General features: G+C 40.7%; 1 protein-coding gene and 1 long non-coding RNA gene across 2 annotated transcripts in view; one reads left to right on the plus strand and one right to left on the minus strand.

Annotated features, from left to right (window-relative positions):
- FAM83F (family with sequence similarity 83 member F) lies at positions 1-22397 on the plus strand. The gene is made up of 5 exons (XM_044455448.1): positions 1-465; positions 9187-9354; positions 16231-16352; positions 18742-19457; positions 22333-22397. The coding sequence occupies exons 1-5, from the start codon at positions 1-3 to the stop codon at positions 22395-22397; spliced, it is 1536 nt and encodes a 511-aa protein (XP_044311383.1).
- LOC123036302 overlaps positions 15804-26230 on the minus strand; it is a 16063-nt gene continuing 5636 nt past the window's right edge. The window contains exon 2 of the long non-coding RNA XR_006417112.1: positions 15804-19036. This is a non-coding gene — a long non-coding RNA (uncharacterized LOC123036302). The remainder of the gene's footprint in view (positions 19037-26230) is intronic.

The following is a 26230-nucleotide window of genomic DNA, read 5'->3' on the forward strand; positions in this document are numbered from 1 at the left end:
ATGGCGGAGTCTCAGCTGCTTTGCCTGGACGACACTCATGTGAACGAGAAGCTTAGCGAGCACCACCCGCGGTACTACTACAGTGAGGAGTGGCGGCGGGCCCTGGAGCTGCTGGTGGGCAAGGGGGAAAAGGCGTACAAGGACTGGCTGAAGAAGGAGCAAGTGCGCGACTTCCTCTCCAGCCAGGAGCTGCAGGCCTTACGGGATGCCTGGCGCGCTTACGATGCCCACCTCGACGACGGCGGCGGCGGCAAAGCTCTCACCGACTCCTCGGGGAAGCCCCTCTCCCTGGCCTACTGGCCCGACCACTCCGACACCGAGATCCCTCCGCTGGACATGGGCTGGACTCACAACACGTTCTACCGGGGGGCCACTCGCCTGGCCCTGTTCACGCACCCGCGCAAGGAAGACAACGCGCCTCACGTCAAGCAAGTGGCGCGCGAAATGATACAGCAGGCGCAGAAGGTGGGTGACTCGTCTTCGTGCCCTCCGGAGGCCGAGGGGAGGCGCGCCTCTTTCGGGGCCTCTAGGTTGCCTCTCGGGGGATAGAGAGGACCGGTTGCGTTGCCGTGTCAGCGCTGAGATTTAAGGGAGGACTTCCTTCTCTTCTCGAGGCCACAGGGCTCTGTAGTACTCTTGCTTAATTCAGCACTCTTCTTTCATCCAACTCACCGGGCCGAGGCTGTCGCCTACTGAAGCTCCTATTACGATAAACCAGCATTTCTCTCATTTTGCAGCCCCTGAAAGCCAACGGCAGCTATTCTCTGAGAATTTAGCATATCTTAAAGTGTTGTCTCTATTTGTGGTGGCGAGGGACAGCATATGCTTTTAGTTTGAAGAAACAAACCCAGCTCCACAAAACAAGCCCTAACATGTTGTTTTTTAGTGACTTGTATTTGGACTTATTCACCTGAAAATCCTTTCATTATACGGTATTGGTTTAGGTAACTGAAGATCTATTCTTCTTCTAAATGAATATCTTCGTAAAAAGACCAGTTGTAACAACAATAATAATGCACAATCGCTTGTGCTTCTGTATTCAAGCCCCACTGAAAGAAAAGTTGCCTAAAAATTAGGCTATGGATCACATCCAACATGCTTAGTTCATTTAGTGTGTAATGTCATGCATGTTTAGACAGAAAAAGGCCTACTTTTTCTGTTTAAACATGCATGGCAGTTGTGCTTTTAATTATACTTTTATTCCTTCCTCTGTAAGAACTCATGCATGGCCCTTCCCCTATCTTCTTAACCTCATAACAACCCTGTGAGATGGTTTAGGGTGACAAATGTTGAAAGGTCCAAAATCATCTAGCATGCGTGACTGAGTGGAGATTTTAATCTTGGTCACTGGAGTCCTGATCCAACACTTCTAGCCATTAAACCATGCTGAATTTCTACTTTAGGATTGTAAAATCCATGCTCAGGCAATCTTTTTATAAGGAGAAGAAGCTAAAACTGCTCAAAATAAAAATAATATAAAAAGTGAGCTTCTGAGTTCTCCAAAAATTCTTATCAAGAAGATGTTAAACAGGAGGCGGGGGAGATAGAAGCAACAAAGGGTATGTTTAGTTACACTGTTAAAATAGGATACCAGAGACCATTGAAAGCCTAAGATGCAGTCCTATGCAAATTCAGACAGAAAAAAGACCTACAATTCCCAGATGTTGGAAGTTCCTGGACTTACTGAACTTATTTGTTTTTAAACATGTTAAGGATTGTGTTCTTAATTAGACAGTAGTGGGTGCCATTTTGGATTATGCCAAAGCCTGTTAGGACAATTAAGTATAATAGTTCATTTTTCATTTTATGAGAGCAAGATTCAGGAGTTATCCCAGACCTTGAGCCACTGTCTTATGTGTGTTAGGACTGTGCACTCAAGGACTTTGACCTGAGCCAGTTGTTAGTGTTCTATGAGACCACAATGTTAAATATACATACAGTGCAATCATATACTTGTCTACTTAAAGTAAATCTTGTTGAGTTCCGGAGGAATTATTCCCAGGTAAGTGCGTATAGGAATGCAGTCGTAAATTCATTGAGTTCAGTGGCACTTATTTTAGTTAACCAAGTTGAAGCTGTCAGTGATTAACAGTCATGAATGCTATATCAGTATTTTTTTATTAAATGAAGAGGAAGTAAAAGGTATCATTATGTTCTGTAGAAACATTAGCTGTGAGACATGCTGTGTTTTGAGGGGCTGGGAATTGTCTTTTCAACAGGACAATCCCTGTCCCAGACATCTGGCAATCATTGGAACTCCCTGCAGCCTTTAGGGCTTCTTTGTCAAACAGTTGTCATGTGCAATTGGCTTTTATAGAATGGTTTATATTAAGTCTTCAGATCTGCTTAAAACAATGTTATAACAGGCACTTTAAAAATAATTCCCACAAATACAGATTTAATCTTCATGGCCCTTAAAACCCCTAAATACTGCACTGACTGGCATGGAATTTAAAATACAGAGATTGTAGGAACCAGTCCTATAAATTCATACAGTCCACAAACTACATAACATGTACTACAGTTTTAAATTGTGCACCCTCAGTTTCACAGGATAACGAACATGGATGTCTTCAAAACAATCCTATGAGCTACACTAGACTAAGAGAATAAAGGCACGATCCTGTGCATGTTTAGGCACAAAAAAGTAAAAAGTCCTATAGCTCCCAGCATTCCTGCTTGCTGAGGAAAACTGGGAAATGTAGGACATTTTTTGTCTAAACCTCCATAGAATTGTGTCCTTAAACTATAATTCTTTGCATACTTTCCTGAGAATAAACTCTGCTGAATTCAATGAGATTAACATCCAAATAAACATATAATGGGGCTGCCCTGTTACTAACTGGGTCAGAATCAGCCTGGGAGTTTCACAGTTCAACAGGGATTTACATTCAGTTCATCTTGGTCCTAGGTAAATATTCTGTTTGTCAGGGCTATATTGTTGAGAAATTATCTTAACAATGAGTAAAATGGAATAAATGTTTTGAAGACTACAGTCTTAGGACTGACTATTATATGTACTGCTTACATGACATATGTAAAACAAATGGGTTATCCTCAAACCGACCCTTAGTTGTTATAAGGATAGTTAATAAGTGTTATTAGCCGTGCTTAGTGAGGGTTCTATTGTAATTACATGATTGCTAGTCTGAAGGCTGGTGTGTTACTTAATCTAGATTAAGTTAAAAGTATGAGCTTTATGTATTCAGGAATTACTATCTTGTGCATTTGTATATGCAACTAATTTTACCAATCTCAATCAGATTTCAGTATATATAAGTGCAGTTCTACATAGGTTGGTATTTCAGCTACAGTGCATTCATGGTCATGCTCCCAGTGTATCTAGAAATAGAGGCTTGGCCTTTGTAGCATGCGTGAAGAACCTGCACATTATATTGTCAGACTTGAAATTAATAGCTTAGATTCAAGAAACAGAACAGCATTGGAGAATTCCAAGAGACTTTTAAAATGTAATTGAATCAGCAAGATGTATGTTTGATAAAGATAGCAAAGTTTCACTTCTTAAAGGAGTTTCATGTGATATTGCAACTGAGAAGACCCTCTCTTGTAGCCACCTACTTAACTTCGTTTGGTGCGGAAATTTGGAGCAATCAAAGTGACCTAAGGATCCAGGCAGGTATATAACATAAGGAAAAAGATGTTCCTTTAGATCAGCAATAGGCAACATGATGCCTATGGGCACTTTGTTAGTGCTTGCCAAAGTGTCGTCCTCCTCCTCCCACTTAAAAAAAATTAACACACTTTCTTACCAGCAGCTGTGATCAGTGTGAAACAATTTCTGTTGGTGCTGAATTTGGGGTGTGTGAGGACTCTGCTTTTGGGCTGGGAATCCATCAGATTCCCTTGACTCAACTCCCAGACTTCAGCTTACTTTCTCACTGCTCTGAGTTCAACTTGGTGCTGAACCTTTGTGTGGATACCTGCCAAATATGAGCCTACACAAATACTGTGCAAGTGGGGTCCCTCTTATGTGTATATACTGCATATGTACTTCAGTACTATGGAGGAAGATTGCCAGGTCGTGCAAGAGGAGTTTTCTTAGTGTTTGCAGACTTCCTCTGAGCTTGGCTAACTTTCTAAGCCAAGGCCAAACATGAGAAAGAAGTCTGATGAATAGAAGCGAGCTGGATTTTGCAGAATTATTGCAACCCTATGATAAATACTAACAGTTCAAAGGAGTTCTTTGGTGTGTTTGGATCCACCTCTGCCATGTTTCTTGTCCTTTGACACATCTGCTTTGGTATTCACTTTGCGGTGGTGCTGAGAGTTTCTCCAGTTACTAAATGTGTTCATGGCTTTGAAAAGTTGTATATCCATGCTTTTGCTAGATACACTTGCCATCTCTCTGCTACCTGTTCAGTTTGCTCCTTCCTTACACCCAGTTTTCTTGCTTTATTCTCACTAAATAAAGATGTCTTTGGAGTCCTTTCATTTTAAGAAATGTTCTTTCAATCCCTAATTGTTCAGACAAGTGAGATGTTTCAGCTCTTGCTGCTCCATGATGGACCTGCACAGTTAGCAGGGACCAATGTAAACAGACATAGCCATATGACTGCTTTTTCATGGTCACTGTTGGACAGGGAACTGGAAGTGCCTGCCTTTCTTTAAGGCACTGCATGCTTCCAGTTTTGCTCTCCAACCTTTATTATTGAGTGAGTGGGCTAGAGAGTGCCTCTCTGAATGGAAATTGACTGATCCAAAATGTAGTTAATTTAAAAGTAAAAGATAGCATGCCTCAGAGATGTCATAAAGCCAGTATATTGTGAAATAAAGTTTATGGAAGGAGTTCCTTCCCATTAACTCTATACTGATTAAATTTCATGTCTCTGAATTAGTGTTCATTGAAGCCTCTATGTCCTGCTACTTTATCACTAGTGAAAACAGACTTTTCTCCATCAAAATGGCTTTGGGAAGAATTTTTAAATGCTGGATAGGGTAGTGTATTGATAGCAAGATTAGGAATGTAGGAAGCTGCTTTATACTGCCTAGATTTGTATGATCATGGAGGAAAAGAAGCCACAGTGGTTTATTTTCCTTCCCCATACTGGCCACATGTAAGCTACCTACTTAGCACAATTGCCCTTGCTGGGTGCAGGTTGTCATGACATCAGAACCCAGCAAGGGTATGTAGCTGGCACAGATTATAAACCACTCTGAAACCCATGACCTGTTTTAGGGTGCTCATATGAACACATTCACTTTACTTAGACCCTTGGTCCATTTAGCTCAGTTTTATCAAAATGGGCAGAAACAAAAATGGTTGCAGTCAGAAGTCTTTTTCCAACCTTTCCTGGAGATGCCTGGAGTTGAACCTGATGATTTTTTCCCTGTTAAGTACTGATTTGTGCTATAATGTTGAGTGTAACATATCTGGGGGGGGGGGGGGACTTTATCACCTAGTTCTTCCATCTTCCATGTTACCTCTTTTTGCTTTTCGTCCTTGCCATGCCATGCTTCAGGCTTATGCAATTGTTTTCATGAGTGCAGTGGTGATGAGAACTAGTTTATCATTGTGTGTGTGCGTATAAGGAGTTTTAGGGCCTTTTTTGATGAGAGATACATAAGGTTGCACCTTAAATCACTGAAACAGACAACTTTAACACTGAAAAATGAGATTGTATGTTTCAGCAACTGAGATTACTGGATTATAATGGGTTATTTTTAATAATTCCCCTTTTCTGCTGACTCAGTTAAACAGGATAATCTCCACCCAGCAGTGCCTGAAGGTGGTTGAATTTTAAGAGAGTTGCCATCAGATATCATAATACTGTGTAGTATTTTATCCTCAGGATTTTCTTTATTCCTACATGAGTTTTGAGATGTTTGGTGACTTTACCTGTGTTCTTAAGAATGCAAACATTACACCACAGGTTTGTGCAAATGAATTATCTTGATTTTTAAAAACATTTGTGGTCATATTCAAGTTATTTATCTAGATTAGTTCGGGGAACTGAAGCAGGAGTGATCTGTATCTTAAAATGGTAATTCATGGCCATATAATTTTCAAATACTTGATGTCGGATCCTAGACAGTTCTGACAGTGTTTGTGCTTTAATAAATTAATATGTGAAATCATCTTTTAATCTTCAGATCCACAGTAAAGCAAAGCTCTGCTTTTACCCCTATCCTGACCTTAAGCTTTTAAGGAACTGTAACAGAGAGCTCGGATGATCTTTGAAAATGTGATTTAGAAGACTGGAAACATGCTGTGAGTTCAAGCATGCCTTCTTCCCTGCTCCCCTGCTTCCACCTACAGACAGAGAGTACCTGTTTTGGAAAGGCAGCCTTAACAAATATTTCCCCTCTCAATTTTGTTTTGAAGACTGCCTCTCTCCGTGTATGTTTACACTGGTACCCTCCTTCATATTTACTGCTTCAAAAATGTCATTTCTCTGATGCCATAAACCTCTTATTAGAAGAACTGAGAGCCAAACTATATTACACTGAATGAATTGTGAGCCGCCCCGAGGCTTCGGCGAATGGGGCGGCATAAAAATGTTTTAATAAATAAATAAATAAATAAATAAATAAAATAACATCCAGTTACATTATCAGCTTTTCTTTAACTACATATGCAGAAGACGGATGATTGTTGTTGGGGCTGCTGTGCATGCACCTGGGTGGCTTGTTCTTTTCCTCCTCAACCACAATTAGAATGAAAATCATACACTCCTATGAAGATAAAAATGTCTTTAAAAACCAGTAAGCATGGGGAGAAAGAACACACCATCCCAGTCACAAGTGAGGAGAGATAAACATCTCCTTTCTACATGTTGAATTTCTAATAACAATGCACCACATGCCAATGGTTAAAGCAAGGACAAAATATAGCAGCATGCTTTGCATTCAGAAGACTGTGTAGTTTTTTAGAATGTATAGTTACATTGTAGAATATATGAATATCTATACATTTTAGAATGTATAAAATGTATGAAAGAATGTATTGTTTTTAAGACAACTTTTACAAAAAAATGTACTATTCCCCTTGGTCTCATTTAAGGATGCTGATAAATGAGATTCAGAGAGGCTAAGGGTGCAATGCTGTGCATGTCTTTCTTTGACAGAAAGTCATACAAATCACAACATTTTTCTAGCAGTATTTGGACTCTGCAGTGCTCTGTGGGTTTCCCAGTAGAGTATTATGAGCTTTCCCAGTAAGTGTTATGTGTACAGTAGCACGGATTTATATCTACCTCAAACGGGACCTCCATGTCTTACTTGCTCTTGTTGGCCCTCAGTTCTGCTTGTATGGACTTGCTTCCATTAAGAGAGTATTTAGTTAATTCTAATCTTTATGAAACAAAACCTATGGTATTGGAAAATTCAAAAGACATTCTTTTTAAAAATGCATCTAATCCAGGAGAGGAATAATTGCTCTTCCCAAAGCATTGTCTGCCCTGTCTGCCCAAAACGTTGTCTATATATGAATTAACTCTGTATCTTTGTTACAATTACAAGCATATACACTAGTTTCCTAATATTCAGTGGGTCAGTATGACAAAAGAAAAACAGACTCATTCAAAGAATTATTCCTTGTATAATTCAAAATAGTGTGTTTATCTGAAAATAAGCAAGCTTAAGGCTGTATTAACATGTATACTTGACTTGAGAGTAAGTCTCATTACATTCAGTGAGACTTATCAATGAAATAATTTGGATTTGATCATAAGATTTCTACTAGTTTTATAAATAAGTCTCTGGAGATAGGGAGAGAGTAATTTGGGACCTGATGTTTATAAACACTGCATTTTAAGCTATAAGACAATTAACTGTAAATAATTGGATGACAATAAACAGGTGGAAAAAGAAAATATGGAATATAGCAATTAATGAAAAATTGACACAGAATTTAACAGTGCATAGAAGAATAATGAAAAAAGCTGCTTTAAGAAGGACTGGCAAAAATATATGGATTATATGAAGAAGGAATTTAATAGAGCAGCCTTCCCCAACCTAATGGCCTTCAGAGGCATTTGGACCACAACTGCAAGAATTCCTATACAGCAAGGCCATTGACTGGAAATTCTCAGTACTGCAGTCCAAATGTGTCTGGAAGCACAAGGTTGGGAAAGGCTATAATAGAGTAATTTTAGAAGAAGCTTATAGAAAACTCTGGTAGTCATGAAAAGAGGAATATTGAAAAGGAATTAAATAGAAAAGTTAACATGGATCTAATGGAAGGAATTTTGTATTAATATGGATGTGTCTTATTTTTGATGATGAACATTGTAATAAATGTATATTGTAAATTTTAAAAAATTGGCAGAGGGCAGTACTTTGAAATTGTCTTCCACTGTAATAAGAAACCAGTAATAACTGTTTTTGACTCCACTTTAGGAGTCTGCCTCATTCCAGTTTAGATTGTTGGCCTAACTAGTTCATTATTTTTCTTGTTCATCCCTCCTGTCCCATGCTGTCCCTCCTGTATTATAGTCCACATCTGGAGGGTACTAGGTTGTCGAAGTCTAGTTTTCAGTAACTGACAGTGGTTTTCAGGCAAGAGGACTTTTGCATCACTGGCTACAACCCTATCCTTTTAACTGGAGATGCCAGGAATTAAAACTGGCAGCTTCTGCATACAAAGTATATGCTCTGTGGTGAAGTTATTGATACCTTTTGGCAATATTGCAGCTGATTATTATCATCAGCTGCTAATATTATAACTCATAACATTCTGTTTTCTTGTTTGAGAAAACAGAGTGAATGCATAACTTTTAAACAAGGTATGTTGACTAAAATCTGCATAGGGAATTATAATTGCTGCTAGATGGATGAATACCAAATTGGGTTGTTGCTGAATGGAAGAAGGGGGTATCTTCCAGAAAATGCAGGCTAAATCATTATGTGAAACCAGGAGGCCACACAGTGAAAAGAAAACACAAAATTATTATGATGTTCTTTAGACACCTAATTAACAGATAACACTCCATAAAAGTCCTAAGGGGCTACTGAACAAGAACTAACAAGCTGTCTGGTTTGTGTAGGCAGTAAGAACCAAACCCTGAAATAGTAGGTTTTAAAATATGTTAAAGCATGTTTCAGATAATGCAGAAAAGCATGAGTATATCTGATTTGCCCTAATAACATGAAGGCATATATCCAAGTTTTTACATAGATTGCTTTTTAAAATAAATACGTGTGTTTGTTTTTTTTATCCATTGTTAGATCATTGCAATAGTTATGGACGAGTTCACTGAAAGGGACATCTTCCAGGATACTGTAGATGCAGCATACAAGCGTCGGATCCCAGTCTATATAATCTTGGATGAAGAAGGCTCTAAATTCTTCCTGGAGATGTGCAAATGTATGGAGCTCAGTGAATTCCATATCCGGGTAAGAGTGTGTGCACTTTGTCATAACTGACAGGTGTTGGAGCACATATTTGCTGTAAATGTGATTTGGACTGAAGAGCTGTAGTCTTGATAGAAGACTTGATTCTTCCTTGAGGTCATATAATCACTTGTGCCTAATATGGTTTATTAGTTCAGATAAATGCAAGACCCTTCAATGCTTTTAGAACCAGAGCTCACCTTTAACCCTGATCTAAGGTGCAGTGTTACTGCCTGTGGGCAACAACTAGGCCAAATGTCCTGGTGAGCATCCTATACAAAACAAGTGCATGCCCTAAAAAGCACTTTAGGCAATTCTTGTAAGGAAATGTAGGAACTATGCACAGATACTGTAGTAGTATATCTCTTGACTTGAAAGTTTCAAGATCTACTAATCTAGATTATTAACTAATTACTGTGTATAAAAACATGTATTGTGTAATGTGGAGTGAGTTAAGTTTCAAATAGTCAGGGGATCATGGTGTAACTGTATGCACTGGGAGTCCCCAACATTTTGGACACTACATAGTTTGAGTAACTTTTAATACCTATTCAGTGGGTTGATACTTTGGCATCTCCCTGTTGCATCTATGGATTTTATTTATGTATTTATTTATATAACATATTTTGCATTAATTAGTGCAAAGGATTTAAGCAGAGAGGTATGCAAACTGGTGGGAGGGGGGAATTTTAGGTAGTATCTTCAGTAAATTTTTTTTTCATGTCTGTTGGACACTGCAACATCTCTTGACTATGGACTGTAATCAGCTAGTTACTGAGAGTGCAATAGAGATAATGCTTCTTTTAAACATATGTTTTAGTAATGTCCTGTAGTTGCTTCTGGGAGGAAGTTATTAAACAGATAAATCTTGTTTTGGAACAGTCTTTAATATTCACTAATACATACAGTCTTTTAAATTATTTACCTGCTTCCTGGAAATTAAGAAATGGAAGGGAAAATTGGGTTGCTGTGATATGAACACTAACAGTCTGACATTACAAAATTAGAAGGATAAGTACTGACTTCCTATAATACAGTGGATTGAGCAAGCCTTGCAGTGTATCCAATAAATGAAAGAACAGCATATAGATACCAATATCAAATGGATGCTTATTGGTATATATATGGTCTGCTTTTGTTGAACCCTATGTATAATTACTACATGGTTGTATGAATTTCATATAACTCTGGGTATGCAAATTGAGGGGAGGGAAGAATTACAGGTGCTCATGGGCACCATGTTAGGGACTCTTTTGCAAATGCCATTATAGGTGCTTACAGTAGGGACCTGTGCTATAAACAATCATTGTCTATATGCTTTAAAACTGTGGTGCTGCATACTGGAATTTAATTGGACATTTTGTGATCTTAAACTCCTTTCCTCAACTATCAATCTTTTTACTAAAAATTTATTTTTACTGATTTCAGTAGAGCTTACTTCCAAGTAATTGTTCTTAAGATTGCAGCCCTTGTCTGTTCTGGCAATTTTTTGTGGATACAAGCAATGAAGTTACTTTGTTCTTCTACTGCTTTCTGTTTAAGTATTTTCTGCAGATGTTTGCATGTTCCCACGCATTAGGTGAAAGGTACCTCTTGCTACATCTTACTCTAAAGAAGACTTTCTGAACCTGATATGCTCCACATGTTTTGGACTACAACTCCTAGTATTCCTGACTACTGGCCGTACTGGCTAGGACTAATGAATATTGAAGACCAAAACCTCTGGAGGGCACCATGTTGGGGAAGGCTATTTTAGAAGGAAACCTTTGCTTGCTCTCATTTATTTATTTAAAGTTTTTATATGCCGTCCCCATTGCTACATAGCCTCAAGATGGCTCACATCAACAAATAAATAAAACAATACAATTACAATTACAATTAAAACTTGGAAACACACTGGCTGCACAATTAAAACTATAAATATTAAAAATTATTAAAATATTGTTTGAATAAAAAGGTCTTGGCCTGGCACCGAAAAACAAATATTGACAGCGCCAGGCGGACCTCTCTGGGGAGTGCATTCCACAGATAGGGTGCCACCACAGAGAAAGCCCTCCTCCGGGTATTTTGCCTCCTAATATCTCTTATGGAAGGCTCCCAGAGGAGAGCCCCTCCTGCCTATCTCAAGGGCGGGAGGGCAAATATGGCCGCAGGTGTTCCTTCAGGTATCCGGGTCCCAAGCCATTAAGGGCTTTATAAGTAATTACCAACACCTTGAATTGAGCCTGGACTTTGGTGGGAAGCCAGTGAAACTGGTAGACGACTGGGGTTATATGAGAATAACGCCCAGTCCTCGTCCGCAACCTGGCTGCTCTATTTTGCACCATCTGAAGTATCCGGACAGTCTTCAAGGGCAGCCCCACATAGAGCCCGTTACAGAAATCCAACCGGGAAGTAACCAAAGCATGTGTCATTGTCGCTAGGCAGTCATCCTCCAGGTAGGGTCACAGCTGATGGATCAGCCAAAGCTGATGGAAAGCGCTCCTCGCCACCGCCGACTCTTGAGCTTCCAAAGTCAGCTCCGGGTCGAGGAGCACTCCCCAGCTGCAGACCCTGTACTTTAGAGGGAGTGCAACCCCATTCAGGACAAGATCCAAGTCACCTACCCAGGAGTTCGAACAACCTACCAGCAGGACCTCCGTCTTGTCTGGATTGAGCTTCAGTTTATTGGCCCTCATCCAGCCCATTACCTCGGCCAGGCACCAGTTCAGCACAGCCACTGCCTCACCTGGATTGGTGGAAAATGAGAGGTAGAGCTGGGTATCATCAGCGTACTGATGATTCCGCAGCCCACACCTCCAGATGACCTCTCCCAGCGGTTTCATGTAGATGTTGAAGAGCAAGGGGGACAGAATAGATCCTGCGGAACTCCATGGCATAACTGCCATGGTGCAGAGGTAAAGTCCCCCAGCACCACCTTCTGGAATCGGCCGTTGAGGTAGGAGCGGAACCACTGCCAAGCAGTGCCTCCTACTCCCAACCCCCTTAGCCTATCCAGAAGGATACCATGGTTGATGGTATCGAAAGCCACTGAGAGGTCCAGGAGAACCAACAGGGACGTACTCCCCCTGTCTCTCTCCCTGCACAGGTCATCATACAGGGCGACCAAGGCAGATTCAGTACCATACCCAGGTCTGAAGCCGGACTGAAATGGGTCCAGATAACCAGTCTCATCCAAAAGAGCTTGGAGTTGTCCCGCCACCACCTACTCCAGCACCTTGCCCAAAAACGGGATGTTGGTCACCGGTCTATAATTGGCGACCATCTCTGGATCCAGGGGCGCCTTCTTTAGGACCGGCCTGACCACCGCCTCCTTTAGAGGGGCAGGCACCCGCCCGTCCTTCAAAGAGGCATTGATGACCTCCCGGATCGAGGAACCAATCCTGTGTTTGACTTTGGATAGTAGCCACGATGGGCAGGGGTCCAGTACACAGGTGGTGGTACGTACTAGTCCAAGCACCTTGTCCACGTCATCAGGCCGCAATAACTGAAACTCATCCAACAATGTGTGACCAGACGGTAACAGTGACACCTCCCTTAAGGAGTCTGAGTCATTAGTGGAGTCCAGTTCGTGACAAATCTGAGCGACGTTCTCCTTGACGTGCTGGGCAAAGTCATCACAGCGGGTTATCGAGGGTGGTACAGGATCTTTCTTGGGGCCTGGCTGTACCAACCCCTGTACCATCCAAAAAAATTCTGCTGGACGGCACTGTGAGGAGGCAATGGAAGTGGAGAAGAATTTCTTCTTCGCTGCCCTAACTGCCACAGCATAGGCCCGATAATGGGCTCTTAAGTGTGTTCGGTCAGTTTCATCCCGAGATTTTCTCCAGCTACGCTCTAGTCATCTCCCAACCCGCTTCATTGCCTGTAATTCAGGTGTGTACCAAGGGGATGAATGGGCTCTGCCCGGCGGGAGAGGATGCTTAGCAGCGATCGTGTCAATAGCTCTGGTCATTTCCCTATTCCACAGTTCAACCAGAGTATCAACAGGAGCGCCAGCTTTATCATCCGGAAACTCCCCCAGAGCTTTCAGGAATCCATCCGGATCCATTCAGCTCTGAGGGCGGACCCACACAATAGGGTCCGCACCCTTACAGAGGGAAAGGCCGTCATCGAACTCAAACCTCACAAGGAAGTGGTCTGACCATGACAGGGGAGTCAGACACAAATTCCTCACCTTCAGATCACCCTGTTCCTGTCCCGTTGAGAAAACCAGGTCCAGCATGTATCCACGTTCATGTGTCGGGCCAATGACATGTTGAGACAGCCCCATGGCCGTCATGGAGGCCATGAAGTCCTGAGCCGCCCCAGTCAGACCAGTCTCGGAATGGAGAATGAAGTTCCCCAGGACCAGCATCCTGGGAGTCTTCAACACCAGGTCCAAGACGATCTCCGTCAGCTCAGGCAGGGAGTCTGTTGGGCAGAAGGATGCACGGTACACCAACAGAATCTCCAATCTGTCTCGGTCGCCCAATGCCAAGTAGAGGCACTCTAGACCTGGTCTCGAGAGGACAGGAAGCCCCGCAAGGGAAAGAGAGGCTCAAGGAACTAAAGCGACCCCCCTCCCCTCCCCCCTGGGTGTGGCCGATGCTGAACCAGAAACCCAGGCAGGCACAATTGAGAGAGGGATACATCCCTCCCCTCTCCCGCCCAGGTCTCTGTGATGCAAGCCAGGTTGGCCCCCTCATCCACAATTAAGTCATGGATGAGGGATGTTTTATTATGGACCGACCTGGCATTAAGTAACAGCACCGTCAGGCCTGAGGGGCGGCTGATAAGCATACCCGGAACCTTCCAGCTGGGGGAATAACCAGAAGGGGGGGACAGGTGTCAATCATCTGTCCCTCCTATGTGGACCTGTTAAACCCCCAATGCCATAACACCCATTGCCCATAACCACCCCAATGGCAGTGCCCACGCACTCTCCAGGCAACCCCATAGAAGCAACCAAGTGTGAATCCATTACAAACAGATAAAATAAAACCAAATAAAAACAAAAACAATAAAACCTTGCCATCCCCCGACAGCAGATTAAGGAAGCCGACCCACAGAGTCCCTGGCCAGCCCAGCCCCCGCACGGCCCCAAACGGGCCCAAACGGCGTCACCGCCCTTGGGCAGTGACCTGTGTAGGACCAATTTGATAGGTCCAGACCGCCCAATTTATATGCTGCCCCACTAGCCATAGGCTCTCTGGGAGGCTTACCAGATGTTAAAATCCAACAACATAAAACAATACAAGCACAATATGGCATTCACTACAAAGACCAATAATACTAACAACAAGCTCTGTGAATAAATTAACAAAGTTAGAAAAAAAACAAAATAGGAAAACATAGAATTAATAAATACTAAATTACACACACACGAATAAAACATAAACCATTACAATTAATAAATATCTCTCCTTTAAAATCATGTCCAATTGGCAGCATAAAAATAACATTATTAATACATAAACATTCACCTGGTAAAATAACTGTTAAACAAGTGTTTCGTTGGCCCCTAAAAGCCAAAAGAGTCAGTACAAACTGGACCTTGAGCAGGATTGAATTCCAAAATTGGGGTGCTATGCAGGAGAAAAGCCCTCCAACTTGCAAACTCCCACCTAACTTCATTAGTGGGAGGAACGTGGAGGAGTGCTTCAGATGAGGACTGCAATGAATGGGCTGGTATGTATGGAGAAAGGTGCTCCCTCAAATAACCTGTCCCCAAAGCATTTAGGGATCATGAGCACTTTGAATTGGGCCCGGACAGCAACCAGCAGCCAGTGTAACCTGTGTAGGACCAATGTGATAGGTCCAGACTGTTTTCAGAGGCAGCCCCATATAGAGCTGAATTTCTTTCACCTATATACATTTTCAGCAATGTAATAACATTGAGCCTTAGACCCCTAGCTGTTAAACTACAATATCAGCCACCTGTCTTACAGAGCACTTGCACATTTTAATGAGATTTTAACTGTGAAGCAATTTTTATATCCAACATGGAACTGAAATTATCATCATTAGTAATAATTATAGAAACTTTTGTTATGATATGGAAAGGCTTTTGTTAAATTAGTGTTCCTAATAATAAGATCTCTCACCTGATCAGACAACTACCTTTCTGTTTTTAATTAAGGTTCAAATGTTGGTTTCACTTCTGGCATCTTTGCTTTAGAAATCAAAGGTAAGGCTGGAAGAGTTTTGCATGTGGGTATGCAGGATCCTGCATGACTGGAGTCTCAGCTGTTTAACAGTTCTTAGATTCTGCCTCCCATGTGGCATTTTTTAATCTTAGTTTGAAGGTAACTTTTTTTCTTTAAAAGCTGTCTCCCTGCCCATCCTTTCTAACCAGTTGTAGAATCATCATCATATGATTATAGTCATGTCACATACTCATGCATATCAATCTCCACCATAAATAAGGCTACAGTTTAACCATAACAAATATACTTCTGAAGCCATTATGATGCCAGAAACAGGACAATTTATTTTTCCTTCCCAACAGTTCTTGCATGTTGTACACCAGCTCTGAAGTGGGTGGAGGAAATGCAGCTGGATAAATCCAGTCTTAAGATTATAAAAGCTGGATCTGCCAAATTTACCCATTTCTTTTGAGCAGACATGTATAGGATAGCACTGTCAATCTCTTGATTTTTCTCGTAGATTCATTGACAAATAATATATATCCATACATGAAGAGGAGACCAAACAAAGGTGTAAATTTTTAATATGGTCAATATGTGCTGTGTCAAAAGTACTTATATATTCTGTTTGTTCTGGCAAGATCATTCACTTAAGACAGATTCTTCAACCTCATGCCTCCTCCCCAGATATTTTGGAGTACAACTTACATATGACTTCTTTGTGTATAATGCATCTTTTTTTTCCTATCAGAATATCCGTGTGCGTTCTGTGACTGGAGTTGGGTTCTATATGCCATCAGGGAAGATTAAAGGTAATTTGGCCTCCCGTTTCCTGATGGTGGATGGTGATAAAGTTCTTACAGGATCCTACAGGTCAGTTTCCCTCTCCCTCTCCCTCTCATTGTAGTCTGTCAGTGGCTCTTTGAACACTTAGGGTAAGGCAGAGATAGCCAGCCTCGTATCTGCCAGATACTGGGCTCAGTTCCTATCATCCCTGACTATTAACCTTGCTGGCAGATGTTGATAAGACCTAGAGTCCATCAGCATCCAAAGGGTACTATGATAGCTTGTCATAGTCTTTCCTGGTATTGCTGTTTAATCTTCCATTGTGTTGGGGATGGGACCTGAAACCCATTATGGCTCATGAAGAAGGCTATCAATGGTTACAAGTCAAGATGGCTATAGATTGTCCTCAGTGTTCAAAGCTGTAATTTAATTAATTAATTTAAAATGATTTTAAAGGCACTTTTTAAGTATAGAACCCTTTTAAAACACTATGTCGCAGGATACCAGTTGATGAATAAACATAAGCAGGAGGGTGGGAAACTGGTTGACTCTGGGGGAAAAAAATTCTGAACTAAGTGGATATTTGGTCTAATCCAGTATGACTCCCCATATGTTTGCAGCACACGTTTTACCAGTGAGCTTTAATCTCTCTGTTGACAAGTTGGTTTTGGAGAACTAGTGTGACAAAAAAAGCACATAGGACCTATGTGAGGGAAATGATCATCATAAGTCAGTGACCAACTACTTCAATATGAACTTTACTTGTATCTTAAGAACTTTTCTGTTTCCTCCCCCAACCTCCAAATTGGGTAGGTAGTAAAAAGCGACATGGCCTTTTCAGTGGAGGTCACTTTCTTTGGAAATGCTGTCCTTAGGTCCATGTGCTTTGTGCCTACTCCAGTTAGTTTTAGGTATGAGATAAAATAGTTTTATTGGGCCAAACTTTAAATTTTATTCTGTGCACATCATTACAAATATTTTAAGGGATTTTAATGCAGGAATGCTTTATCTGCTCCTATTTCTAGTGCTTTGACATTATAACTTTTAACAGGTCTTAAAGTTTTGCTGCTGCCTTTAAAGTATTTTGATATATTTTAATAAGCTTTTGCTCTGTTTGTAGGTTTTACAAACATAGTATACCATCTTGAGGAAAATACACATCTGTTCAATAAATTTAATTAGGCCAGGGGTGGGGTCTCTATGTCTAGCCCATCAGCTTGCCCCCATTTCACCACTGCTCAGAGGAAATTACTGTTGGGGCAGATAGAGCATGGCCAAGTTCTGCTACTGAACTGCCTATGGAAGAAGAGATTACTATCTACCTCCAGAATAGTATGCTACATATCTGTGCTGCTTGGTGGGAGAAGAAGCCCCTTACTGCAAGTTGTCCATTAGGGAGCTAATTGATCTCCTCCTTCATGGGCAGCTGTCCATTTATGAACGTGAAATGTAGCATGAGTTTTGGAGAGGGCTGGAACAGAGGTTAAACAGGATATCCCTTTTAAAAGGGGAAATTTTGATATGCACGCCTGCTAAATGTGTGCTGGGCCCCAAAATTGCAAAGAGCTGCCTCCGTTAAGTTTACCATGTTAAGTATACCATGTATACCACCTTGGAGGTCTCACAGTGTTGTTTGCAATTACATAACAATCCATTTAAAATAATTTTAAAATCCACATACAATACATAAAAACTTTCATCAAAACAAAAACCAATGCAATATAAATTCAGCTAAAAACAAAACCAGAACAGCATTAGCCAGTATTACAGAATGTGTGCAGTGGGTTTCACTTTCTACCTAAAAGCACCAAGAGATAGAGTATAGTGAATTTCCCAGGGCAAAGCGTTGCATAGTCTGAGCGATACCACTGAAAAGGCACAATGCCATGTCCCCACTTTCTGCACTTCACTAGGTAAAAGGCTTATGTGTATATACTTGTAGTTCAGGGTTAGCCATTCAGCTGTTTTAGACTACAATTTTCATCATCCCATGAGTTCCCCACTTCCAGTGTTAAATGGGGACACTTCTTCACATAAATGTACCAAAATAATCTTAGCTTTTATAGCTTAAAAACCCTTATTGACTCAAAAACCTAATGGAGCTCATTATGCTAAAGGGATTTTGACTTATCAATAACAGTGAATTTAATTATAGTTTGTCCAAAGTAGTCCACGTAAAGGCCTTCACAGTAAATTCATAAAAGGACATATATAGACACTGCAGTTTTGTGTCCCCTTCCTTCCTGAATGCTCTTAGCAGTGAAGTTGGCTGTATTGGGCTCATTGCTTTGAATGTCACACACCTAAACTTGCAAGGCTTTTTCTGCTATATGGTTGTACAAATAAGAAATGGAAAATTCACAGAGTACTTGGATAAGCTAGTAACAATCTCAATATTCTTGAATGGCAAGAACCTAGGTGTGAAAAACTAGGTGTTTCACATTGCAATTCACTAACAGCATCTTTTGTTGTATAGTTTCACATGGACATCATCCCACATAGACAGAAACATTATCTTGTACTTGACCGGACAACATGTGGAGATGTTTGATATTGAATTTCGTGAGCTCTATGCCATTTCAGAGGAGGTCAGTCTCTACAAGGAGCTAAATATTCCATGCCCTTTCCGTCAAGGCATCGGGAAACTGGGATTTTCCTCCTCCACTGTGGCTCGGAAGGTTATCAATCCAAAATATGGACTGGTGGTGGGAGTTCCTCCAGGAGAAATGATGCGCTGGGCCTCCCACCAGAGGCAGGAAACACAACGGAATCTAGAAGGAAGGGAAGAAAGTGAGTCCAATAAGAGACTACATAGTTTTCTGAATGACCTTGTAACAGTAGAACAGGTGCTGCCAGATATTGAGCCTCCCCTTGAGGACCTGAACAGAGCAAACAGAAGTCCTCAGAAGTTACTTTCCTGGTTCCACATGGACCTGAAATATAAATCCAAATCTAGAGAGTCTATCCGTGACTTCAGGAAGGATGATGTTGCCAATGGAGAAGTTGGTTCCAAACAGGGCAAGAAGTTTGGGAGTGGATTTTTCAGAAGGGCCAAGCGACCACCACCTTTGAATGCTGATGCCAACTCTGTTACCAGTGAAACTGCTGAAGAGTTTGTGATTGTAAAGGTACCAAAGGAGAGCCAGGAAAGCTTTTGCCCTACTAGTGTTCGCAGTAATGGTGGCAACTCAGGTAAGTCTCCCTGGAGAAGATTGTCTTTTTTGCATCTACCAATGAATGTGGGTTACTCTACACAGCATTGTCCTCTTCATTCTCTTGCTCTCATGTTTCCAAATGTTCCCTACTGAGTAATAATGAGAGTCCCATAATAACTATTTTTTGTCTGTTTTAAAAGGGCAAAGTGTGTGGAATGAAGCTATATCTAATAGTATAAACAGGCAATCTGACACTTCCAATGTGATATTTTTAGATATTTTTGTTTTTAGGTGAGCTTGACATGGAAGGCTAATAGGAAAAGATCACATTCTTCTTACTTTCAAAAACTAGGTTCAATACTAAATCCTTTTGATTTCAAGGAAGAAGCAAGCTGTCATCCTGTGTCCTGTGAATGCAATTCAGATGCATTAAAAGTTTGAGATGCTTTCTCCCAAGTAGCTGGGGAAAGAATTGCTGTGATGGCTGTGTTCAAGATGCATACTTAATAGGCAGCAACATAATCCTAAATAAACTCCTCCTGTCTTTCATATGGTTCCTTGATAATCTTCTTGCTCACACCAAACCAAAAGCATAGCTTCTTCACCTATGCTTAATGACAAAAGGTTAGAAACAAGATATGTAAGAGCAGACTCAACATACACACAGTATGTGTGTATGTACTTATACACACCTGTTATCTGATGTTCTGTTTCTTGTTTTTTCCATAAACCAAGTCAAATAAGATAATATCCTTCCTATCTCTCAAGCCCTTCCTGCATGCCAGAGGACTTGGGAAAGGAGAGGAGGTTGGAAACAACCACTAATGGGGTGGCAAAAAAGCTAAAACAATATTTATAGAACCCTTGAAGAGGCCTTTTGGAACTCCCTGACAAAAATTCTCTTTTCTTGTTTGGCTGATAATTACTGACTGTAATGTGTCTTACTGTTGTGAAGTCCCCTTAATGGATGGTTTCTTCTTTAGCTTTTAATAACCTTTGTAAAGTCCTATAGGTACCAGTTACTCCCTCCAAGTCAAAGATGCACTGTGACCAGTGCTGGGTGCAACAGAGTGAATTGCTACACTAACACAAACCATGGGACAAAAATAAGCTAGAGTAGAAAAGAAGTTCCTTTTTTATCCTGCCAAAGTTAGATATCACTGTGGAAGCTGAGAATTTTAGACTAGAATTTAAGCACAGGGGAATAGTGAATAAAACTAGGGAAAGTTGTGCTTGGGACACAAAAGTTTTAAAACAGAATACATCTTGTTTAAGAGACCTTTCAAAAGGTGTTCAGATAGTATATTAATTCAAAAATAATATATGGTCTCCCGTGTAAGAATATCCAAGCTAATAAATGGAATGTTTAATGTGGAGAATTGGGTTGTGGTTTTGCCTGGATCTGAAAAAAAGCTACAGTTAAATGTGGAGGGGAGGAAAAGAGATTTCTGAATAGAGCAGCCTTCCCCAGTCTGGTGCTGCCTGGACACATTGGCCTATACCCCCATTAACCCCAACTAGGATGGACATAGGATGGCTGGACATGGTAAGACTTGTAGTCTAACTCATATGAAAGCCTGATCTAAACTCATCTGTCTACAGACGATGCAGCCACTTTTGTCATACTGTGTACAGTTCTGATAATTGCATCTTCTGATAATTGCATGGAGCTAGAAAAAGTGCAAAAAAAGGAAATCCACATAATTAGGAAGTTGGTTACATTCCTACAAGTAAAGGTTAAAATGTTTAAAGCTACAACTAAGTGGGAAGTGAGACACAGCAGTCTTCTTCAATTTGGTGCCCTCTGGCTGTGGTGGACCATAGCATCCATCATCCCACTGTTGATGGGAATTGTGGGCCTGCACATTTGGAAGGTGCCATGTTGTGAAAGGCTGATCTGGCATTTGCTATTGTATGGGAGTGGAGCTTCCCAAGTGTTGATTAAGGAACAGGAAAGCTAGAAAATTCTGTGTGGATATTTGAGACTTTTACAGTTTTAACATGGAAAAGGTGGTTAGATGCACCAAAAAAAATCCTTTCTAGAGTTTGGAATGCATAGAGGAATGGTTTGCATTTAACTGGATGCATGTTGAGGTCCACCTTGGGTTGATGAGTTTTATTTCTTTGGAATTGAAATCTTTATAGCAGAAGACATACATAGGTTCAAACTCTTCAATTGCTTGATTTTTTAGCCAAGAGAAAATGATTTCCCTTTTGTAATATTTTGTTTAGTTGACCAGAGTGCACACAGCAACCCCTAGTGATAAAACTAAAAATAACAGAAGCTATGCCTTTCTGTCTGACTAATTTTCCTAAAATAAGAATTTGGAAAACCTGCAATTGACTTGTATTTACTGTTAAGCATTTTTGCTATAAAATATCTTTGCATGGCCCTTCACAGGAATCTAGTCCAAAGGAGTGCTATCAATGCTTTATGTATGCAGAAAATTATCATTTTAGTGATTGTGCTCAGTTTTATTTTCCAGAAATTAAAGCTTAAAAGTGGCAGCTTGACCTGGGTGCTTAATAAGCATGCTGCCCACAAAGCTTCCTTCCTCAACTGGTGCCTTTCAGCTGTGTTGGCCTATAGTTCTCATCAGCCCCAGCTAGCATCGTGAGAGTTTTAGTCCAAATCATCTGGAGGGTACCAGGTTGAGGCAGACTGTTATACACATTAAAAATAGTTTTATTCAGAGTAATCAAAGGCAGATGGTTAAACTAAAGAGACTGATCTGTGGAAGTGTTTCTAGAGGTTGGTCCTGTGATTGTGTGGGTGGGGATCATGATCTATAAAAATAAAAAGTGAGAATCCTGCAGGGCTTGGCTAAATACAAGACCTTCCTTTTTAAAAAAAAAGTATGCTTGAAGTCTTTTATTAGAAGCTTTTGATGTATTTTTATTTTCTGCTACAGGTAAAGTGAGTTCGAGCACTCTTTCAGGAGAAAAAGCCAAACAATCAACCTGTGTAGTTTCATGACTAAAGAAGAAAACTGAAAAACTGTGTATTTCAAGAGCCATCTGCTGAAATATACAACTATAGGTTCCCTTCAAAATTGGTCTGATTTCATCATAATGGTTTGTATAACCACTGCAGTGTTCAAGGTAGAGCTCGTGCTTCAATTTAAAGCACATGTGCTGCTTAAAATAGGAACTGGAGGATTCCTGTGTGAAGATGTAGCAACATTAATAACTACAATAACTGGATCTTGGGTTTTAAATATACTCTGACATATATGCAGGGGAACATTCCACTTTGTGGTGGCGTTTCAATTTGTATGGCTACAGACTGAAAATAACATTGCATTGCTGGTTATTGTACTGCACTTTTATTGGTTTATATACTTAAAGGTAAAAGGGAGATTCCCAAGGACTGCCCAACCTGAAGATTTTGTTTCCCTTAGTTTATACCACCTTTATAACATCTCAGTCCACCTTTGTAAAATTTAATTAGGTTTTCTGCGCTATTGCTCAACCTTTTCAGTAACCTTAATTTATGAGTAAACAATCTGTTAAACAGGTGCTGGTAGTACCACAAAAAATAAGGGGTTGTGGTATACCTAGCTAAGAGCAGGTGGGACCATGGTCTTGGCTATAATGTAGATTCAGACTGATGTTTCTGCCTGCCTCTCTGAAGCTGCATAGCTGATCTGCTAAACTCATTTTAACATTTTTAAGTGGTTTTCATTCCCCTAGTGGGATTCACCAGCTTGTAAAATGTATTCCATTGTCTGGGTGGTTCCCACTCTTCTGGTGCTCCATGATTTCCATTTGAGAGAGAAGAATGGCATTTTTTTCATACATGATTGTCATTACTCTTGAAGGATGTATTGAGGGGTCTGTTCAATGGGGAAAGGGGGCGGGGGTAATGGAATTCATATTACATTCCTTCTCTTCATTTCTTATAGAGTGTGACTTTTAAGCAAACATTCCACAATGGCTATTTGAATGAAGACAAGGATGATAATATCGGGGAATGCTTACTAAGGTTTACAGGCAACATTCTGCATGACTGCTTTATATAAAACAACTCATAAAAACACAATCACAGAATTGTAAATGGTAAAACAATGAATGATTGGCTGTTGCAAAGAACATTGTATTTAATATTTTGTCACCTTTCCAGATCCTTTTCCAGATGTATTTCTGTAAGATTTGTAAGTGTCTTAAGCACTTAAGTGCATAATGCAGTTCCTTACTATAGAATGAAAAAAGAGTCAAGAGTATTAGTATAAAAATCAAGGAGAACATTAGTAGACTTTATTTAAGTCCAGTGGATTTTTTCAGATAGGGATCTTGGTTTTCCAGACAGCTATCCTGCAGTGATCCAATGTACTACATCCTTGATGCGTGTAAGTCTCCAAACAGGCAGGCTTACTTGCACCCAGTACATGGCAGATCAGCAGAAATCTGTGCTGCCCTGTACCTCATGCCCTACATTGCATCTAGACAGCCATTTTCTGCCACCTAAACTAAGTGTTGTGGAAGTAAAGAGGCTGGAATACTATTGAATTTGGTCTAAGCCCCATCGGCTTCCCCTCCCTACCTCCCCCTGGTATATTCCTTTAGTTCCTTCTGAGGCCAGGCTCTGACCTCAAGAGGCAGCCAGCCCAGTTCCTTCTACAGGAGCTACAGGAGGGGGCAGGCAGAGGTTCTACGGGACTCTGGAGGTGGGACTTCAAATAATCTTATGACTCCCCAGGCAATATCAGGAGGCCACAGAATTACATCATTACTACCTTAAACTTTAGCTTTCTGCATAAAGTATGACCAGAAGTGGTCTGCTTTTTTGTATCTTTTCTAAAACAAAATAACCATTGGCAGAGAGAGAGAAGTGAAGTTTGCCATGTTCAGTTCCCATTTTGAGTGCTCATTAAGATACCCAAGAAAAAATAGCCTATATACTTTGTTTTGTATTTGCATGATGTTCTAGTTTTTATAGCAAGGAAGTTTCTTGGAGTTGATTACAGTTTTGGATAGATGGAATTGGGGAGATCATACCTTAGCTTATCATCAATTTACTGGGTACATGCTGTGATCTACCTAGAGGCAGTTCATTTCAGCAACTTTCATTCTGCTGTCAAAATGGCCAGTTATACTGGTGAGCAGTGTATAAAAACTGGAGTGGAATGATTTGACTGTTCTATTTATAGATCTGTGGCAGGGGGAGATAATATTCGGTCACAGGTGGTATGTGTATGCTGTGTACTTAAGCTGCCAAAAGATTGTAGTTTGGACACTAAGTCCATGCAAGAGCCACAACTTTTCCCATCAATCTGCTGAATATTGACAGTGTGCCTACTTGGAAATTGCCTTAACTCCTTTAAAACAATGCTCTGTTTCGACATCGTAATAGCTCTACTTACACAGGCCTACTGTGTGTATTGAAGCCAAAAGCTTTAGGCTGAGTGGCAAAAATGAATGTATGCTTCCCTATCTTTCCCTGACTCTTAAAATCCTTCTCTGAATCATTCATTACTATTTCATGATTTTTAGTGGAAGTTGACATTGCTTTCTCTGTGCCTGGACTACGGCATCTAATCTTGGGTCTTTTTATACTGCTTTTGCTTTTTAACGCTCCTTTCTGTACTTTCTGCATTTCATATAATTTCCACTGTACTTGCTTTCTTATACTGTAGTGGTCTTTAATATCAATGCTCTACTTTGATAGTGTAACTTAAAAAATGTTTGCACGTGTTGATAGCTTGGATTTTATGTGGACTATTTCTGGTCAAATGTTCAGTATGTTGAAATGTATGGCCATATTGAAGTTGATACTGGCAGCTTGTGACATCAGTGATGAACAAGGGTGGTGATGGGAAGAAGGATAATAGTTATTTTGGATTATTATTATTATTACACATATTATTCTGTGTTTGTGTCTTTGGAGAAATTCATTGCAGCAACCTGTGATAGTGATCTGTGTGGCATCACTCTTGCTGGGAAGAACTAAGGTTTGGTGGCAAATAGCTAAGGCTTTCAGTTTGTCTCTGAGAGAGTATCTGATCTGCACAAAACTGTCACATGTTTGTTTCAGTATGGTATGGCCCAAGAAAGCCTTTTACTTGCATCACAGATCAGACTGCATTAATTACACATCAACAGAGTTCAAGTAGGGAAAGCCATATGAGGCAAGACTGAGGGAAATGGGTCTTTTCAGCCTGGAGGGGACTCAGAAGATCCTTTGGCAACATATATGTACATGAGGGGATGTCACGTGGAGGTGGGTAAAGACCTGTTTTCCCCTGCAGAGGAGGGCAGGATGCATTCCAGTGGAGCAAAGCTCAGGAAACCAAGATTCAATGCTAGGAAGTACTTCCTGACAGTTAGGACCCCTAGGGCATGGAATGGGCCTACACAGGAGGTGGGAGGTGGTTGAAACCCCATTGATGAGTGTGTTCAAGGATAGGCTGGATATGCACATGATAGGCATGTCATGAGCGGAGCCAGCTGGAGCCAGGGGTCAGACTAGATAACCTGGGAGGACCCTTCTGACTGGCTCTGTTTCTATGTTTCTAAACAGCACCATGCAACTAGTTGTGGGTTACTGCAGGGTTTGAACAGGGATTGTGTATTTTAATTGGTTGTTGCACATGCTGCACAGTCTCAGCATGGGTTAAATAACCCATAATAACTTATCAGTTCCGTCCTCTGTTGGCTGTTTATGCACTGATCTGCAGTTTAGCCAGATGACCATCTGAAATTACTCTAGGGTTGAAGTTTTCACACATAGGAACTGCAGATTTCAGATTTACATAGAACTGTCCCAAAGGAAATCATCATGTCCCATCTTAATGAAGGTCAAGTTATCAA

Source organism: Varanus komodoensis, unplaced genomic scaffold (assembly GCF_004798865.1).
Source record: "Varanus komodoensis strain SLA01 unplaced genomic scaffold, ASM479886v1 scaffold8, whole genome shotgun sequence".
In the NCBI taxonomy this organism is placed as follows: domain Eukaryota; kingdom Metazoa; phylum Chordata; class Lepidosauria; order Squamata; family Varanidae; genus Varanus; species Varanus komodoensis.

Bases quoted from the DNA above. Each gene is read 5' to 3' on its own strand.
- FAM83F (XM_044455448.1), top strand. From the start codon at position 1: ATGGCGGAGTCTCAGCTGCTTTGCCTGGACGACACTCATGTGAACGAG. The intron at 466-9,186 runs GTGGGTGACTCG...ATCCATTGTTAG, and splicing joins TGATACAGCAGGCGCAGAAG to ATCATTGCAATAGTTATGGA. The intron at 16,353-18,741 runs GTCAGTTTCCCT...TTTGTTGTATAG, and splicing joins GTTCTTACAGGATCCTACAG to TTTCACATGGACATCATCCC.